The sequence below is a fragment of the Vidua macroura genome, chromosome 27, assembly GCF_024509145.1.
Source record: "Vidua macroura isolate BioBank_ID:100142 chromosome 27, ASM2450914v1, whole genome shotgun sequence".
NCBI lineage: Eukaryota > Metazoa > Chordata > Aves > Passeriformes > Viduidae > Vidua > Vidua macroura.
In genome coordinates this window covers 5,929,047-5,949,369 of record NC_071597.1, presented here as the reverse complement: position 1 = coordinate 5,949,369, position 20,323 = coordinate 5,929,047, and the positions used below count along the sequence as shown (strand labels likewise).

General features: G+C 48.9%; 1 protein-coding gene across 3 annotated transcripts in view; it reads left to right on the top strand.

Moving 5' to 3' along the window:
• Positions 1 to 2,215: 2,215 nt before the first annotated feature.
• Positions 2,216 to 20,323, top strand: part of LOC128819803 (acid-sensing ion channel 2) — a 409,246-nt gene continuing 391,138 nt past the window's right edge. For all 3 annotated transcript variants that reach the window (XR_008440748.1, XR_008440747.1, XM_054000162.1), the window contains exon 1: positions 2,216 to 3,008. Coding sequence is in view for 1 of the 3 variants with exons in the window: in XM_054000162.1 (XP_053856137.1) it covers positions 2,445 to 3,008 (564 nt within the window). In the remaining 2 variants the exon portion in view is untranslated. The remainder of the gene's footprint in view (positions 3,009 to 20,323) is intronic.

Sequence of the window (20,323 nt, the reverse complement as noted above, 5' to 3'; positions counted from 1 at the left end):
GTGAGGTCTGGAGCCAGGAGTAAGGGTGCTGTGACCACTCTGCTGCTTTAATTCTGGGCCATAGCTTGTTTGGGTGTGCTCAGCTCTGCCTTTTCCACCCTCCTGGAAAGGGCACCACAAGGTGCAGGAGGTTTGTGCATCTGTCCTTGTCTGAATTTCTGTATAATGCAGAAGGAACACAGCTCTGTTTAGTTGCCAATGGTCTGTATTGAGAGCCTGGCTTCACTCACAGGCACAGACGCAGGAGGAGAGACCATATTTTGCATTTCGGGGCTGATGTGGATTTCTGCAGGAGGAAACCAGACTCTGGAGGCAGCTCCTGCTCCCTCTGCACCCCAGCCATTCATGACAACAGGGTGCTGGAGCCTTCTGACTATGAAAGGAGGCTTCAGCTTCAGGGCAGCAACCTGGTACGAAAAGTCCTGCTGGGAAAACCAGCTCGGGGCTCCCAAGTCCTTTGTCCCCTCTTTGCCTCAGATTCCCTGGTGTAAAATGGAGAAAGTAGTGTTGTAGCAGGGCTGGTATGGGTAGCTCAGACTGAGAGATATTCCCATAGGAACATCCATGCTGGGGGATGCCACAGCTCCACTTGCCTTTGGCTTCCAAGGCCAAATGTGTAGACAGCAAAGCTGAAATTATCTTTGGGTGAAAGTCATCAGGGGGAGGACGGCTGGCTCACGGCCTGGGGACAAGAGTCTTGGGGGTCCATCAGTGAAGTCAAGCACCTGAAAGGTGAGGGGGCCAAATGGTGCAAATGGTCTGTTGTCATGATAACAGCACTCAGGGTTATAAATCCAGAAACTGGGCTCATTTAATCTTTAAAGGTGGCTGAGAGTCATGAGGCATTGCCCTGCAGGCTGTGACAGGCTCTGCCTGTGCTTCAACCCTCTGCTCCTGCCTCTTTCCAACTGGGAAAGTCATGTTTTGGGTGCTTCCATGCCCTGGGACCCTCACCTGCTGTAGGGCTGGGTGCTGTACAGAGACAGAAATCCTGGGGTTTAATTATGATTCTGAAAAAAGCGAGCAAAACCCCTGCTGTTCATGGAGCCGATATGGAGGGGAGTTACTCCGACCCTGCTCAGACCCAGCACCTCACACCTCTGGTGTGAATCCCCGTCATTCTCACTCCTGCAGTCGCACCACGCATGCACCGAGGCACCGTCACAGGATCTGCAGCATCTCCTGGGTAGAAAACCCAGTTTTTCTCCCCTCCACCCCCTCCTTCCCAACCTCCCGGCTGAATGCACATCTGGGAGCGCCTTCCCCAAACGCATCCGTCACAGCTGCCCTCCGGCGGCAAACAGAACATCTGGAGATCCTGCTGGTTCGGAGGCTTCCGAGCCTCGGGGGGCTGAGCCGGGGGCCTCAGGAGCTGCTGGGCACAGCCCCCCCGGCCCCGCCGAGGCACGGCCACGTCCAGACTCAGCCCAGCCTGGAGCTGAGGGTGTCGGGTCGCAGCTCCCTCTCCCTGCCCTGCCGCAGGGCTCCGGATCCATGTGCGACTCACGGCCCGCAGCGCTTCTCCCTGGAACTCCTGCAGGGCAGGAAAGCTTTGAGATAGACAGAGGAGAGATGAGAGATGCTACAGCCCCTCCGCTGCCGCTCCCCGGGTCTTGCCCTGACTGGGTTTTGCTCGGAGCTGCCGTGTGAAAGAGAAGTGGGTTAATGCACTTCTTTCTAATCTGCGTGTGTGCGTGCATGGAGCTGAGCAGCAATCCCCTTCTTTTCTTTTATCTTTCAGCCTTTCCTTTTATTTTTTAGCCTTTCCTTTTCCCTCTCCCTTTTTCTCTCCTATTTCTCCCGCTGAATTAGCTGCCCACCTTTCCCTTGCAAATCACACCGACAGCACGGGCTCGGTTTTCGGGGTGGTGTTTTCTGCCCAAAATGGAGAAGTGGGGAGGAGGAGAGATGCCTAAATCCTGCAGTCGCATCCCCAGAGTTCGGGGAGCATCTCCCGGTCGGGCTGAAGACATGGGGGAAGCAGCATCCTCGCCTTTCCGCGCTAGTTAACAGCCTGCGAGCTGCCTCCGCTTGTTTTAGGCTCGCTCGCTTAATCTCAGCTCCCCTCGGCGCGTGTGTGCTTGTGTGTGTGTGTGTGTGTGTGTGTGTGTGTGCAGGGGGAGGACTTTATTGCCATTGGCTCAGCTTTCGCTGCCCACCCACATCTCTTCCACATCACCTTGGTGTCTCCCTAAATAAAACCAGCCCTCCTTATCGCACCGAGGAAATCAAGAGCAAGAGTTTGAATGGATTTTATATAAATATTTACCCCGACGAAGCTACTGCTGAGCTCGTGGGATAAACTCGCAGCAGCTGGTCTCACTCTGCTTCCCTCGCCTGCCCCTGAAAGGGTTTAATTACTTTAGAGAGGAGAGGGGAGAGATCCAGATCCCGGTTCTGGCTCCAGACTGACCCAAAAAGCAGGACCAGGATTTAAATGAACTATGGATCTGAAGGACAGCACCAGCGAGGGCAGCATGGGCAGCCTGCAGCCTTCCAGCATCCAGATTTTTGCCAACACCACCACGCTCCATGGGATCCGTCACGTCTTTGTCTACGGGCCGGTCACCATCCGGCGCCTGCTCTGGACCTTGGCCTTTGTGGGCTCGCTGGGTCTCCTCCTGCTGGAGAGCTCGGACAGGGTGGCTTTTTACTTCTCCTACCAGCACGTGACCAAAGTGGATGAGGTGGTGGCGAACAGCCTGGTGTTTCCTGCTGTCACCATCTGTAACCTCAACGAGTTCCGCTTCTCCCGGCTCACCACCAACGACCTGTACCATGCTGGGGAGCTCCTGGCTCTGCTGGATGTCAACCTGCAGATCCCCAACCCCCACCTGGCTGACCCTGCTGTCTTAGCCACCCTCCAAGAAAAGGCCAACTTTAAGCAGTATAAACCCAAAGTTTTTAGCATGCAAGAGTTCCTGGCACGGGTTGGCCATGACCTGAAGGATATGATGCTGTACTGCAAGTTCAGAGGCCAGGAGTGCAACCATAAGGACTTCAAAACTGTGAGTATGAACAGACATGCTGCTTTTCTCTTCTCTGGGCACGTGGACTGTGGTGTTGCAGCCCTGGAGGTCACTGGTCAAGCTGTGTGGGTCCGGTGTGGTGAGACAGTGGCTGCCAGGCTCTGACATGGCAGAGGAGGAGCAGGAGGAAGCCTGTTGAGCTGAAGTTTGGTTGTTGGAGTCCTAATGGGGGTTTTGTGGGGCCAGATCTGCAAAGAGTTTGTAGCAGGTCCAGCCTACATCCTGCGTAAGGCCCATGGCTCCCAGTGTTTGCTCAGGGTCAGATGGATGCTGCTGAGCATCACAGGGGGCCTGAGGGTCTCTTGCCATGGCCAGTGGATGTCAGCCAGCTGAAGGCAGCAGAGAGGGCTGGACAGAGTCAACAAGAAGGGCAGGTGCTTGGGGCTGGTCTGAGCAGTGTCCAGCTGTATTTCTCCAGGTGTTTGCAGCGTTGCTGGAACTCTGGAGGGGGAAATTTTTCTTCTTGTTCCTGGTGTTCATGGCTCATAAATCCTGGTTTAATACCCTAGTGTGGGTAGCAGCTGGGTACCTGGGTACCTGCCTGGTGCTGTCCTTCTTGTGCTGTGTTAGGTGAAAGGAGGAGAAAGAGAAGGAGAGGAAAAGCAGCTGAGAGGCTGAGCTCTGATCCCGGTCTGCTCTGAGACGGGGGGAGGTGGAGTGAGCTGGGCACTTGAGCATCCTGAGGGAAGTAGCTGCTGCTGAGTTTCCAGCTTCTGGCTGGCACCCTGGTGGCAATGCAGGCTGGTGTGGGTGCTGTGGTGGTAAATGTGTCAGTGTAAAATAAAAATGACTACGAGGTTGTCTGGATGAAGTGATGCCCCTGTGTGCCACTGGGGCAGGTGAGGGGACCGGGCAGGGGGCTGCAGAGGGGGCTGAGCCCCATCCTGACTGAGCTGGGGGATGCTGGGGTCTGGGCTAAGTCTCACTGTGCTCTCAGGCCATGCTGCGCAGTGCCTTGGCTCTGTGATCCTGGAGTCAGGAATGTTACAGGTTTCAGTGGTTATTTCTTGGGAGTGCTGCTGCTTGTTCTGCTAATTATGGTGTGTCCTGCAGAGAGCAGGTCCTGGGCAGGGTTTGTGATCCCCTGGTTCATCAGCAGAATCTTTGGTTTTGGGAGAAGGTAATATTTTCTGTCTGTGCTGCTTTGAATCTCCGAACAAATGAGTCCAACTGACTCCAGCTCCAAAGTCATTGCCATCTCCTGGACTGTGCTCTCTTTACACCTCTGAGCAGGAACATAGAATTTCATGCCTCAGTTGTTACCTGTGCATATCTCTGATGCTGCGTCTATTTCAAACTGGATATTCAGGCAAAACATTCCCTTGTTTCTGCTCCCTGGGCAGGTCTGAGCAGGGGTTGGGTCATCCAAGTTGTAGGAAGGCGTCAACCAAGCTCCAAGGAGAGGAGCTTGCTAAAGAAAAGCCGTGTGTGAGCAAGCCTGGAGAATGAGATAAAAAGGGAGAAACAGATGCAAAAGTCCAGGGAACAGAAGGGTCAGGAAGTGAGGTCAGATCCCAGGAGGATGGACAGACCTCTCTTGATGGTAGCAAAGTGAGGGGAGTGGGAGCTATTCTGCCTCTGGACTTGCTAAAAATGAAATAAGAACTAGCCAAAAGCAAAAACCTCAAAGCCAGGGAGCAATGAGCAGTTTCAAAGCACCTGCCGGGCTTAAAAAAGGACTTTAAAAGACAGAAGACAGGAGCTCTTGGCAGCCCCCCTGGGACCCACCAGGGTGTCACCTCTAGCTATTGAGTTTTTGAGAAAATTGCTTCTGAAACAATGATTTTACTTTTTTTTTTCTCATGGGGATACTGTAGTTTCCAGAAAGACCAGAAAGACAAACATTCCCCATCTGCCAAATAAATGCTCTGCTAAAACAGATCAGGGCAAGCTAGAAAGAGACAGTGCTTGTCCTTGTCAAAGTGAGAGACTGAGTGCAATACTTCAGCCCATTCTGTGAAGCAGCTCCTACCTGAGCCAGAAGACAACATTGTGTCTTACAGAGGCAGGGCTTCAATCTCACTGACTCCAGGTGATCCCCCAAGTTATGGAAATCCAGGAAGTAGCACTCAACAGGGACACAACAACCCTGTTTTTCTTCCAGATTTTACCTCTCAGATAAAAGGCAGGAAAAAGTGTCTGTTTGAAGGATGAGTAGGTGTTTCCACAGGGAGAATGCTGTAAAGGTCTATGAGCTGCCTCTAGGCTGAATCAGAACCTTATGTCCTGGATGAATTTTGCATTTAATCACCACCAACCTGTTGCAGCTGCACACGGGCTCACTGACAGCACATCCATCCTGCTGCAGCACCTGCTGGAGAAGAGTCATCACTGAAGCCTGATTTGTTTCCTGAAGGGAAACAGGGTGTAAATCCCAGGACAGTTCTGCAATATGTCATCAGGGTGAAGAACTATGAGGGTTTTATATACACTCCCCAGATTCTGGCAGCTGAGAGCAGAGGAGGCAGGAGCTTTGCAGCAGAGGGCTGCACCAAACAGGAACTCTGCAATGAGGTGCTGCTGGAGGAGTCAGTGCTGAGCTGCCTCTGGTCAGCTGTGCCCTCTGGTGCATGGGGGTTTTGTGTGCAGGGTGTCTCCGAATAAAGCCCACAGTGCTGCTGCTGCTGCTGCTGCATGGAGAGCAGGAGCTGAAACGGCAGCATCATCTTTGAAAACACTTAACTTTACTCTCCTTCCTCCTCCACTGCCCTGCTTATATGCTCTGTCACTGCTTTAATAACAGGACTTGAGCTGTGTTTTCTCTACACTTCGTGTTCCTTCTCCCTCTAATACCTCTCAGACAACATTTCCCATATTAAGGTTTGCTCATTGCAGTGAGTAGCCACAGCTTTTTTGCAGAAATATCCCAAAGGGAGCAGCCAGGTCTTAGCAGGATGTGCTGATCCTGCACTGGCATTGCCACACAGAACAGCAGAGAAGATAATGCAGAGCTCTGTTGTAGGCAAAGCCAGTGAAGAAGAGAAAATTGGCAGAACATACTTTAGCAAAGCCATTCCCTTGGAGTATGTGAAGGAGGAAAGCCTGATAGCAGCAGCCAAGGAAATCCCCTCCTTGTTTTCTGCACTGCTCCCCACAGGAGGTCCTGGTTGGAACTGGCCTTGCAGATGGCATTTTCCGGGAGGAGCTGTGCTCCTGCTGCTCAACGCGACATCAAGGTCTTCCATCCCACTGCTGCTGAGCCTGGCAAAGCTTGGGCTCATCAGCCCTCGCCGCACCACTGTGATGTTCTGGGAGTCCCTATGGGTGTGTGCAGCAAAGCCTCTTTCCTAGGGCTGCTGGTGTGGCTTGTGGTCTTCACTGTTCCAGCCTGGGATGATGCTGGGCAGTCACAGGGGACACTTGCAGGAGGATTTTGTGTGTGGCCCAGCAAATGTGGGGGGCAATGGGGAGAAAACCTCTGAAAACTCTTTCAGCCCATGGGGCAAACATAGTGTGAGGGATGGGATGGCTGGGAGTGGATACTGGGAATGTGAGCAGCAGGGGAATGGGATCCCTCAGTCCCTCCTTGTTGAGAAATGCTCTCCAGCAGCACAGCCCTGCCTAGCACAGCCCGGCCATGGCTCTGGGGGCTGTTCTGGGTGTCTGTTCTGGGTGTCTGGGTGGTACTGCATTCCTCAGTCGGGTCATTTGCTAAACGCAGTGTTGGGCTGTGCTTCCCCGTACATCCAATCATTCCAGCTAACACAAACTTTTCCCTTGTGCCTGCTCTGCCTCATCAGGTGTCTATTTGTTGCCAGTGGTCATGACAATTGAAGGATAGAATTCATTTATTTTCAATGCACATTCTTCTGACTTACAGGGTGCACATAATGAAGTGTGTCTCATGTGATTATTGCTATTTTAAGACACAAATGTCTGTCAATCTGTCTGGCTTTCTCTATACATATTTTTTCTGCCCTTCTTTCTAGTGTATCTATCAGGCCAATGTTTAGTGAATAGTTTTGGCTTTTTAGACTAACTAGTCCATTCTCATCTGTTATACAACTTTCACTTTCTTCAAGAAAAAAAGTCAGGATAGTGCATACTTGATTCAGAAAAACATTACATTTCTTATTTAACAATTTTTCTGGAGAGTCACAACTTCTTCCAAAGTTTGCTTTATGAGATGTGCAATAATGAGATGTGCAATTATGAGATGTGCAATTCAGTGATAACTTTTACACAGACGGACCAGTTCTTCCAGTAGGAAATCACGTAGGAAATCCAATAGGTGTCTGTGGAGCCTTCCCAGTCTGCACTGGAATATCTCAGTTTTGTAGGTGCTGTTGAGGGTCTGGGTGTGGGCACAAGCACAGAGGGAGTGCAGGGTTATAATAGCAACCCCTGCCCTTGGGAAGTGCAGACCCTCATTCCACCCAGTGGTTTTCTAGATTAAATTTCTCTGTCTTGTAAGGATTTATGGGTGTGGCAGTTCCCTGTTACACAGATGGGGTTTGTATTTCCTTTATTTATCAAAAAATGGTAGGATAATATTTTATATTTTGCAGGAAGTTTCATGGATGGATTCCAGTTGGGATGAATGCTCATGAAAAACCATTCTTGGGTTGGAATGGTTAATAGAGTTAAAATCTGATGAAAGCTGTGGAGCTTCAGTGGGGCCTTTTCATGGCAAATCCAGTTTTAAATCCTTTAATACTATGTGTTGGTTTGGCACAGCCTGGTTTTTGGTAGCAGGGGGCCACAGGAGTAGTTTCTGTGAGAAGCTGATAGAAACTTCCACCATGTGTGACAAAGCCAGTGTCCGATGGCTCTGAAGATGGACATGCTGCTGGCCCAATTAGAGAGGTTGGTAACACCTCTGTGATAACAAAACAACACCCGCCAGTTTTTTCCCAGGGGTGGCATGGCAGCGCTGGCGCCATCCCAGTGCGGCCCATGGCGAGCCTCGCCTGCCTGGCTGCCCCTGGCCAGCTGTGCTGCCAGCAGAAGGGCAGGGCGGTGGTGGCAGCCTCCCCTTCCCTTTCCTCCATGAGGAGAGGCATTAACTGGTGCCAGCCGCCATTGCCCGTGTGGTGGTGGTGGGGCCGTGTGGCTGGCAGTGAAAACACGATGAGCGATTCCCCAGTGCAGAACCTAGACAAGATCAACTTCTGGGTGCTGCAGGATTTTGCAAGAATCTTTGAATTGGTGGAGCTTGTTGATGATGGTACCTATGGGCAGCAGTTTTTCTTCTAGTCAGAGAAGAGGACAAAGTGAGGACATGTGAGGGAAACCACACAACAGCACCAAGGTCAGTGGAAAAAGAGGGGGAGGAAGTGCTCCAAAGCACTGGAGCTGAGATTCCTCTGCAGGCCATGGTGAGGGCTCTGGTGAAACAAACTGTCTGTCCCCTTGTAATGCATGAGGTCCATGGGGGATGCAGCGATCCACTCGCAGCCCACGAGAGAAGTACTCATGCCAGAGCAGGTGGATGCCAGAGAAAGCTGTGATCCAGTGGAGACCCAAGTAGAAAGAGAGGACCCTGCTTCTAAACTAGAGCAGCCTGACTTTAGAGGACTGCACCCCGTGGATGAGTGAACCATTCCACTGACCTTGGTGCTGTTGTGTGGTTTCCCTCACATGTCCTCACTTTGTCCTCTTCTCTGACTAGAAGAAAAACTGCTGCCCATAGGTACCATCGTCAACAAGCTCCACCAAAACAGTTTTGGGAAGACTGCTTGCCTGTGGGAGGGACCCCATGGCATAGCAGAAAAAAGTACTCCTCTCCCTAAATGAACAAAAAAAGGTCTGGAGTGATGAACTGACCAAACCCCCCATGCCCTGTCTCCCTGTGCTGTCGGTGGGAAGGAGGGAGGGGCTGGGAGTGAAAAAAGGTGTTTTAGGGGCTTATTTTACTTTTTTACTTCTCATTATCCTCCTCTGACTCTGTTAAAAATAAATTTACTTTATACCTTTAAATTTAAACCTGTTTTTCCCTCAGAGTGTTTTTCTCCCAGTCCTTACCTAAATTCATGAACCTTTATTAATTCTTTTTTTTTTTTTTTCCTCCCTCTCCTCTGCCGTACTGTAGCAGAAGAGGGTAAGCGAATGACTTTCATGGATACCTGACGTTTGGCCAATATCAAACCATGACAGAAGTGGGCTGCAGGTTGTTAACTTGGGACATTGGTGCTCCACATTTAGGATGCTGATCTGACTGCAAACCTGACCAGAACAGTGACAGTCCTCCTTAATGGTCTTTGAAAAGGGCTGTGTTTGGATGTGTTTTGAGCTGTTTCTTAGCCAAGCATTCTGCCCTCCCTCCCTCAGGCTTTGGGATGGGGAATAATTTAAACAAGTGGGAAATGTCAGGAACAGGCACAGCCAAAGTGTCAGAGCCAGTTGGAGAGCAGAGGGGGATGGATGACAAGGGAGATGAGGTGTGGGGAGGGCCCTGGGAGAGGAAGGACAAAGAATTTGTGCATGTAAAAGCCAGATGTGGGCTCAGCTTCTCTTGCTGGAGCAGCTGGCACTTGGTTTGGAGGAGAGCAAGAACCACTCCTCACTTCTGAGTGATTCCCATTTGTTAGAGTTATTTATCAGGAGTCCAAAAGAGAGCTCCTCCACCCTCCACACCCCACCTGCCCGGGGATTTGCACTCCAAATAGCAGCTGGAGCTGGAGCAAAATGCAAATCCCACCCTTGGAATGGGGAAGAACTGCTGAGCAAGGAGGGTGTCATTGGAGTTCCAAGGATAGAGGAGATGTTTGAGAGCTGCCAGAGTTTATCAGAATTGTCCTGGGAATTGTGTGAGGCTTTTCTTAGTGTTGGAAATACCTCTGAGTGCAGCTTCTTGTGCTTCAGCTCATTTCTCCTGGACAGACACTGAGAACTGAAGTGCCCAAAGCAGTGGAGAGCCAAGGTTGTCAACAACAGAGAACAAATCTGATAACCATCTGGCACCATGTCCTGGTGCCTCCTTCGTCTGTGGCTCTCTGTGACTAGCACAGTTGATGTCACAGGGTCTCCCTGACAACTGGCCTTGGATGAGTTCTCCTGGGTACAGTTTTCTGTCTGCAGTGGGTGGAGGGTGAGACCACAGGAAGCTTTCACATGTACTTGTGCTCTCTCTACAGGAACCAGACTTAGTCTAGTCATGTCCAAAGCTAGAAGTAAAGGCCAGGAAGGACAAGGAATATATAAAAAACCCAGCATGGTTTCCAGCTGGAGAGGTAAAGTAGAACAACATAGCTTGTGTATACCCCCCATGCAAATATCCCTTGGAGTCTTCTTGGCAGATAATAAACAACCTTCCAGATGTCACCTCTTGAGGAATTTTTGTGTTTATCTCACCAGATGCAGTGATACCCTGGGAAAAGTCATGGTATGACTGCTGTGGGTTTACTCTAAACCCTCCCTGAGAGCTTCTGAGTACCAGGTCCATGATCCCCATGGACAGAAATGGGTAAAAATCTAAACCAGTTGTCATGGATTCAAAGAGGAGAAATTCCCACTTGATAAAAAAGGAAAACAGGTCAGACTTCAGTGGGGACCTCTGGCCTCTTGAGATCCCTTCCAAGCTGAATTATGATTCTGTAACAGAAAGCAGGTGAAGACCTTCTGGGTCTTAAATCCTTTTGCTATTTTTGGAGCATCTAATTTTTTCATAGAATCCTGGAATGGTTTGGGTTGGAAAGGACCTTTAAATAATCCAGTTCCATTCCCTGCCATGGGCACCTTCTACTATCCCAGGCTGCTCCAAGCCCCATTCAGCCTGGCCTTGGACACTTCCAGAGATCCAGGGGCAGCCTCAGCTTCTTTGGGCATCCTGTGCCAGGGCTTCCCCACCCTCCCAGGGAAGCATATTTTCCAAATATCCAAACCTGCTCTCCTTCAGTTTAAAGCCATTCCCCTTTATCCTGTCCCTACATGCCCTTTTCCAAAGTCTCTCTCCGTCTCTCTTGGACTCCTTTAGGCACTGGAAGGGGCTCTAAAGGAGATCAGTCTCCCTGGAGCTTCTCTTCTCCAGGCTGAACGGCCTTGCAGGACCTTGCACTTGGCCTTGATGGACTTTGTGAGGGTCACACATTCCCACCTCTCCAGCCTATCCAGGTCCCACTGGATCACATCCGTTCCCTGCAGTGTGTCACACAGCCCGGGGTCATCAGGTTTGCTGAGGATGCCCTCAATCCTATTGTTCGTGTCACCAACAGTGATGGAAACCACAGCTCTAACCCTGAGGAGCTCTGCCCATCTCTGACCTGCTCTTGTGCTCAGTTCACCCTCATCTTTCTTGAGAAATGAAAGCCAGTTTGAGAAGACGATCACCTTCCTCTCTGTGAACTCTGTGTACAAGTTTGCATTATTGACCTAAGGACAAAAATTGCCCTAAAATGCAGAGCTGCTGACAGCTCTGTCTGCACTGAGCATTGAGGCATTCGCAGCTCTGATTCCATAATGAGTCCACCACAGTTTCTCTGAGCAAACCCCTGTCTTTTCCCATTTCCTGAAACTATCCCTATTTGCTTTAGAAGCAGACAGTGGTGATGAAAAAAAAAAAACAAACCCTCAGATTCATCACTAAGCTCCTGCTGACAAAAAATGTGCCTGGCAACTCCCGAGGAATGACAGGATGGGGAGATCATGCTCGGCATTTCCATCTCTTCTGGCAGGGTCTGGAGTCCCTCATATGCCTTCCCAAAGGCATTTGTCACAGGATTTATGCCTGGAGTGCCATCCAGGCTCAGGCTGGCCATGCAGCAGAATTCTGCATCCACTGGCGTGGTCAGGGTGAGGGCAATAAAGGTGATAAGCGATTGTGATAAGGCAGGTGTGAGCAGTGTGTCAGGTGGTTGTGTTGCTGCCATAGCTACACCAGCTCTATATGGGACTCAAAAATACAAAAAGCATTCTGCTTACTGGGCTGGTGAGATCCTGCAGCGTTCTGTAGGAAGAGCTCTTTGGGAAAACAAACCCATGGAAAACTTTCTTGCTTACAAAGTGATGACAGCTATGACAGGGCCGGGAGTGGGGAGGACTCAGATCTTCTTGAGGGAGAAAATGGTGATCTGTGGCTAAATGTGAAGGTTGTGAAAGTCAGTGTCTATTTTGACACCTGCATCTTCTGAGAGGTTGTGATGAAAAGCCTTAACAGGTTGACTTTGTTGAGGGATGCGTGCACCAGAATGGTCCTCTAGTAGCTTGTTGGGTCTTTCCGACCTATGGAAATCTGTGAGGAAACCTCTCAGGCACCAGAAGCTCAACAAGCTAAGAGGGAAGATGAGGTAGATGAGGAGGTCATGTCTGACTCCATCTGCCATGTCTGACTCCATCGCCCTTGGAGGTAAAAGATACTGAGAGTAAATTCAGCACGACTGACACCAGTGTGCTCAGGGCCATCAAGAACCAATTTCCACCCAGCCATGAATATTTACAACCAAGCACATGCCATTGAAGAAAAGCTGAATTGTTTTGATCATTTGTTGCTGTTGTGCTTTGGAAGGAAGGATTAAGCCTGTGTGTTAAGGCAAGGAGCTGAAGTGAAGGAGTGAAGGGTAATGGAAAATGCACATATATTTGTTCAGGGTGAGATGGATGAAAGGAGGTTTAATCTGCACTTGGATTTCCCAGAGGAGCCCATCCAAGGGAATGGGACCATCAGGGATTTTCATGTGCAAGAGGAGCTGCTCAGTTGTCTGCTCCAGTCAGAGGAGCTAGTTCTGTTTTGCGATTTCCTCAGAGACTGAAATTTGAAAAGAAAATCAGAAGTGAAAAAGACTGAGTCAAATTTCATCTCCTCCTCAGGTACTCCCCCTCACTGGTCTGACCTTGCGTGAGAAGGGGATTACAGGCTCTTGTCTCATGCCAGGTCTGTAGGTTTCACTTTCAGTCACTCCAAAGGTTGTCCAGAGCTCACTTCCAGTGTGAGTTTCTTGGGAATTGGAGTTTTTCCTGAGGGAAACTGATAGTCATGAGTCTGTCCACCTTGCCTATATGAAAAGAATCCCAAACCAAAACCCAAACCCCCAAACTAAACCACTGAAGGTCCAAAAATTTTAGAAACTTTAGTGGGAACAAGATTTAGCTTCTCTATAAAATTGAGTTTTCATTGTGCTGTTTCGGTGGTGATAAGACTAATATATAAATGTAATATGAAGATGGGCATGAAATTAAAGTAATGTAAAATGAAATTTAAATTAAAAATTATTAAAATTTATTTTGCTTTTTAAAGGTTTTGTCATTATTAGAAGAAGAAAATCAAAGCAACCCATTTAGACATTTTTTTGGTTTCTTGTTCCATTCGTGTTTTTCAGGCTCTCTGAAGTCCCATGCTCGTGCAGTGGAGTTGTGCAAAAATTTCACTTTATGAAAGGGGCTGAAACCCACAACAAACAGTGAATGCCATCCCATAACAGCGATTCAAGCTTTTTGTTCACCTGAAGGTTTGAGGGACATTAATCTTAGGCCAGGCGAAGAGAATAAATAAACTCCAGCAAATGCTCTCTGGTGATTCAGCTGTGTTACTGTGAGAGGGGTAATTTAAGGGCTCCGGGACAGGAGACTTCTCCCAGCTCAGTAGAAAATGACGAGCTGGAGCTCTGGAACAGCGGGAGGATAGGACAGGACAGGATTCACATGAGGTTGCTCAATGACAGCCCAGCAAACATCACTGCAGATGCCATAGGCAGGACTAAATTAATTGCAGAGGAGAGTTAATGAGCAGTGGGAGGAATTAATAGAAGCTCAACCCTTGATTATCTAAACTTCCAACACCACATTCCACTGCTCCCTGGCACTGAAATGGATGGTGAATCCTGAGACATCCAGGAAAGTCTCTCCATCCCTTCCAGGGCCTCCTGCAAGGCTTTGGTGTCACCAGGGCTATGAACTCCTCAGCAGCTCTCCAGTGATAGAGGAACCTGTGAAAGCTAAACCAGGATGTTCGAGAGCTGTCAGTTCAACCTTGAATGGGGGATGGAATTATGTTTTGGGAGATGTGGGGGGACTCTCAGCCATCTGTAATAGGATGGTTCAGCTGAAGAGGACCTTGGATGGGAGCTGACACTCACCACCAGATTTCTTGGTGTTTCTGTGAATAGGTGAACCAGAATTCTGCTCAGAAGTACAGTTTCTGTTCATCATACTGGTGCTTTTCTCTTGATATTCTGCTGGGATTAGGGTTAGGGGTGGGGATCAGGATCTCACAGAACACAACAAGTTGTGTCCTCTTCAGCTCAGGAGCTGCTGGGTGGGGGGGGGGGGGGGTACAGCAGTCACACAACCCTGATATATTAATTTATTCCTTTGAAGCATTTACTGTTTGGGGAATTTCTTTTTAATGAAAAGTGGCAAGTTTTCCCATAAGGCTTTGGGAAAACTGCTGCTGTGGTCATTTCTCAAACAATGTTTCCATCTAAACCAATCTTTATGTAAAAGATGGGAACAGTTTCCACAGATAGCACGACCAGGGTGTGGAGATCATGCTGGGGAGAAGGAGCTGCTGTGCTGGATGTTAAGATTGATCCTTGTTGATTGAGCTGCATTTTTAATCCTCTACCCTGGCCTCAGATGCTGCAGCCACCATCCCTTCTGCAGATACTGCAGGATCACTCTAAACAGCCATTAACTAATGCTTAATTATGATGAAGCATCTCCTGAAATACCTGTGACTTCCACATGAATAACAAATGGATTTGTTTCTGTCAGGTATGACAGGAGTTTGGAGCTGATCCACACCAATCCCAACAAGTCCCCCAGTAATTCCAGGACAGGCACGGAGAGAGGAGGTGCTGGGGTATACATGGCAGTTCAGGACAAGCTGTGGGAGGAGACAAGTTCCAGGCTGTTATGGTTGGACATTGAGGGTGAGATCCCTCTGTTAGCCCCCACAACTGCATCCATCCCTGCAAAAATAATTCTCTCATTATCTCGTGGTAGAACAAAAAGACTCTCAGAGGTCAGTCTTGTGATGATGTCTCTGTACATCTGCATCTCTCCAGGGAAAAACAGGTCAAGAGGGAAAGGATTTTTCTATGGTGTTTATGCATGATACCAGAAAAATGTCCAAGTGTCTCCTGGGATGAGATTTTCCATGTAAAAAATGAAAGCTTTTTGTCTTAAAGCATTTCTATTTTCCATGAAGTTAACTCAAATAAAAATCTCAGTGCAAAATAAATCATGGAAGCCCTGGGATGCCTCATTAAATGGATCATCTGGTTCAGAATGAAGTAATGGAAAAAGTGATGCAGAGATGGGGAACTTTTCACCATGTGCTGCCTCTACATCTTGCTCTTGTAGGTCAGCAGGTTCTATTGCACCCAGCTTCTATTTTATAGGGGTTTTGAGGCAAACCCTGGTGTCATCTGAGGGTAGTGAGGGGGAACCCTGAGTTACATATTCAAGTCTGGCTTTCCCTGAATAGAGGGATTTAATTTACTGCTTTCAAACGAGTCCCCTCTTTCAAAGGGCAGTCAGAGCAGGATGCTTGTGACAGCCCAACGTCTGAGCTTTCTGGAGATGGTTTTAGGCTTATTTCCTGATAAGATGAGGTTTCAGCAATTTTCCTCCATTTGCAAGAAGAGGAGAAGTCTCAAAACCATGTGATTTCTACAAGTTTCACAAAAGCTGGCAGCTGGGAGAGACCCAAACTGGAGCCCAGGGAGGAAAAGCGGGGTCAGTGCTTGTGTTTTACATTGTATCTGACAGGGACCAGCTGGCCAACAAACACATGTGCCCCACTTTCTCCAGGAGCAGCCTGGCAGTAATGAGACAGCTCACACTTCTCTGGCAGCACAGCAAAAGCAAGATCAAAGCAGGATGCAGAGAGCTGTGCTCCCTATGAGACACGGGGAACCATCCCAGGGGAGGTGTGCATATGAAGGCAGGTCCTGGGTGTGCAGGTTAGCTCCTCTTGGTTTCTTCTGATGCTGTAAGGAACCTGGGACAGAGCTGGGAGAAGTTAGAAAAGAACAGGAACATGAGCTTCATTCATTCTTCTGTTTCAAATTCTGAATAATTCCAGCACTGGGAGTAGGCCCACGGTGCTGCAGGTGCACTGCAGGACTCTGAATGCCTGGAGTGACCTCAACTTTGCATCCCACTCCTCAGGTCCCGGGTGGGAAATCCTGTCCAGCTCGGAGCCTCCACAGCCCCCGGCCAATCCAAGGCTCTCACTCCATTCTTTGGATTGGCAATAAAGCTGTCATCTCCTCGGGGCAAGCACTGCTTTTCTGGTTTATGTTTGCTATTAAATATTTATTATTAAAATTGATTAAACTTTAACTAAGGGAGGGGAATTGCTTTAACCTGCTTCAGAGAATGACGTGGGCTGTGATTTTGTACTGACACGAGAAAATCCATCATTCCTGGTTGGAAGGAATTGAAACCAAACAGATTTTTCTACAAATGTCTTCACTCAAAAAGCATTCTGAAAGCCTTTCTTACTGCATTTGCAAACCAGGTACACAGAGTACCTGAACACCCCCAGCTACTGCAGCTCTGCAAACCCCAGAGAGCTTCTGCAAGTGCCTGCAGGCTGAACAGCATCCTGAGGTAAAGTGTCCACCTCCCTTCCACTTTGGAATGCTGTTAAATGCTGATGGGTATTTCTGAGCCTAAATCACTCCTCCTTTGGGGGTGCCCGTGGCTGTTTGTTGGAACAATTAACTGCAGCATATTTTCCTCCCATGTTTCAAGCCCATCTAACACCAGGTGTTACAGCAGAGTTACCACAGGTAAACTCATGTGACAAACTATTTCTGGAGATCAAGCAAGGGCAGTTCAGTTACCAGGGGCAGGGAAATGTGGTGTGCATTTATTTTGTTGTAAATAATGCTGGTTAGTACAGTCCCCATTTGCAAAGTAATATTGAAACATGGGGAAGAGCTGTCAGCTGTAAACACAGTTACTGTGAGTCCTCTGTGTATTCTGGTATTTCCATGGTTTGTTTTGGTTTTTTTTTTTTTTTTTTTTTTTTTTTTTTTTTTTTTTGTTTTGTTTTGTTTTTTGTTTTTTTTTTTGGTTTTTTTTTTTTTTCTGTCAGGAGGAGAAATAAGTGTCTGAGTCAAGTATGTTCTTGTAATCCCACTTGTCTTTCAAAAAAGACACACTTTCATTAAACCAAACAAACCCAGAAACCAGCATTGTGGCTTTAGTGCTGAGAAACCCTTTGGTTCACCCCTCCTCCGAGCTGTGCCCGAGCAGCTCCCTCTCCCTGCATGCTCCTCACTTGGGATAATTCCTCTCCTCTTTCACTCCAGGCACATCCAGGTGTGTGATATTCCAGCTTTTTAGTGTGCACCAGGCTTCTCCCCTGGTCTCACCCATGGGTGTTTGTCAGTCAAGGGCACCTGATTGTTAAAGATGATGATGATTTGAAGATGCAGATGATGAGTTTTTATCACCTATTGCAACAATGATGCAGTAAATCCCAGCTGTAGGCATATGATCCTTGCTACTCACAGGGAATCTCACATTTCTAAAATATCAAGGGGAAGAGATAAATCAGCATCAAGTAGCTCCAAGGGAGGTTTAGATTGAATATTAGGGAAAATTTGGGAAAATTTATTCACAGAAAAGGTTGTCAAGCATTGGATCTAAGGCAGGACAGGGCACTCACCAACTGCTCCTGGAAGTGTTCAAAAAGTCATGGATGTGGCACTCGAGGACAGGGTTAACAGTGACCATGGTGGTGGTGCTGTGGGTTGGACTTGGTGATCTCAGATGTGTTTTCTAACATGAACAATTCCCTGATTCTGAAATCCAGCTGGACATCCCCACAACAGAGGTTTGGTGTGCTGCTCCTGAGCTGAAGTGTCTGCAAACTGCGGTTTTCTGCTCTCCCAGTGTGCACTTGGAGAGGGAGAAAGGGCTGGAGGAAGGGGAAAGGTTGGGAGTGGTGCCTGGGCTGGTGAGGGTTGGGGAGGAGATGCAGGGAGGCAAACAGGAGCAGCAGAAGGCATTGGCAAGGGGCCACACTGGCGTGGCCAGCCCATTCCTTCCAGGCACGTGAAGTGGCTGAGGGAGCTGGGAAGGGGCTCAGCCTGGAGAAAAGGAGGCTCAGGGGGGCCCTTCTGGCTCTGCACAACTCCTGACAGGAGGGGACAGCCGGGGGTGTCAGGCTGTGCTCCAGGGAACAGGGACAGGAGGAGAGGGAACGGCCTCAGGCTGGGCCAGGGGAGGTCAGGGTGGACAGCAGCAGGAATTTCCCCATGGAAAGGGGGCTCAGGCCTTGGCAGGGGCTGCCCAGGGAAGTTTGGAGTGCCCATCCCTGCAGGTGTCTAAGGAACACCGGGAGGTGGCACTCAGGGCTCTGGGCTGGGGACAAGGTGGGGATCAGGCACAGCTGGGACTCGGTGATCCTGGAGGGCTTTTCCAACCTCATTGTTTCTGGGATTCTATGATTGCTGGAAATAATGCTTATCTATATTCTTTCTCCATACTTTTCATGCCAAGCTGACATAAAAAATGCTTTCATGCTGTGGTTCATGCCTTTCCTCCCTCCCTTTCTAGTAACATGGAATTATATCCCCATTCCTTTAAAATTCTGAGGTTTAGCAAGCACATAAACTATGCTTAAACCCCAGCCCCAACTGTAAAGCAAATATTCCTTTTTCTCTCAGGGAACCATTTGTTTGACATGTTATTTTGAGCTCCATCATGGTTGTTGCATGCAAAGGCAACTCTGTGGAAAAGAAGGTTAAGTGCTAAGGTTAAAACAGGTTCAAGTATAATCCAGAGTGCCCTTGGCAAAGACAGAAGGGTTTTAGTGGGTCTCATTTATCATTGCCTGACTGCTTAAAGTGCTTGACTGACTCATTATTGTTTTTATATGCCTGTAGAAGAGCTGCAAAAGAGCCAGAGGAAAGTATCACTATTTTCCTTGTTTAACCCACACTCAACAGGGAACAATAATATTTAAGACTTCAGAGAGTAGAAGGTTTCCTCTTCAGAAACCAAATTCCCTGGCATGAGCCACATGGAGCAGCTCGGGCTCATCTCCACAGGGGAGGTTTCTGTTGGTGTGGAGTTACATCTATGGCAGAATTTTAGAGGTGAGACCCTGGAGCTGCTCCTGCCAGCTGGAGTTCCCAGCCGTTCCTGAAACAACTGCCTGACCTTCAGCCTTTTCTGTTCAGCCATTTTGCCAAAGCTTTGTCCTCCCCTGGCAGGGGCTGTGGGCTCTGTAATGGAGGGAATGGTTGTACCATCCCTGGAAGTCAGGGAGTGGCTGGAACAGGTTTCCCAGGGTCCAGGCCGTGGACTCTCCATTCCTGGAAGTGTCCAAAGCTGGGTTGAGCAGGGCTTGGAGCCACCTGGGACAATGGAAGGTGTCCCTGCCCATGGTAGGGGGTGGGAATGAGAAGAGCTTTAAAGTCCTTCCCAGCTCAAACCATCCCGTGATTTTGAGATCAAGGAAAACTAAAAAGAGCATTTTGGAGCACAGGTCTCAGACATCAGTGAGCAAAGACCTGCTCCATGCTCCATCCCCGCCTGTTTGTTTTGCACATGGATCCCGGGGGATACAGGCAGTGCTCACAGTGCTCTGCAGCTGGGGATTTGTGTGCAGTTGTGTAAATCACCAGGACAATATGGCAGAGGTCCTGACTAGGGGGAGCTTTAATTAAGTGGCTGTTTTAATTCGTGGTACCTTGCCAAGGCTCTTTACAAAGCTCTTCTGGAGCTCAGGAGATGTTAAGGCCACTGGAAAAGGCAGTGGCTTTGAAATGAACAGGGCTAATGCCTTTATTAATGTTCAGCTCTTTATTAAAAAGATCAGCTGGGCAGGGGGCTCGACGCAGAGCTCGCCCCCGCGGTCGTAGCTTTCCCAGGCAGCCAAAAGGAAGGAGGCATGCAGAGTCGGTCACTGGAGTCCCCAGCAGCAGCTGTCCTTTCTCCTTTCCTTGTGGCACACCAGCGGCCAGAGAATGAGGAGGTGTGGCGTGCAGAGTCTGTTGCTGAAGTCCAGAACAACAGCTGTCCCCACTCCTTCCGGAGTGGCAGCACCAGGGCTCTCTGTCTCTATCGCCCGGCTTCTCAGAGCCTAATATAGTCTGTTCCTTCTTAGGTGATGGCGACGGTTAAAAGCCAGTCAGGGGATGTGTTTCCCTCTTCCTCAGCTAGGGCATTTGTCTAGACTCCTCTATTGTGTCAGTTTTTGATTTGTATTCATTTTTATCTCCTAAAAATACTCCCATGATCCTAAGGGGTTTTTATTTGCATGTTAGTCCCAGAATGGCAGCGTGGAGGGGTGCGAGGCCAGGTCGTTTAGAGAAAACAAACAGAGCAATTAGCTAATTAGCATTTCAATATCGGTACTTAGCTAGAGTTAGTAGTTTTCTTTTAGTGTTGCCATG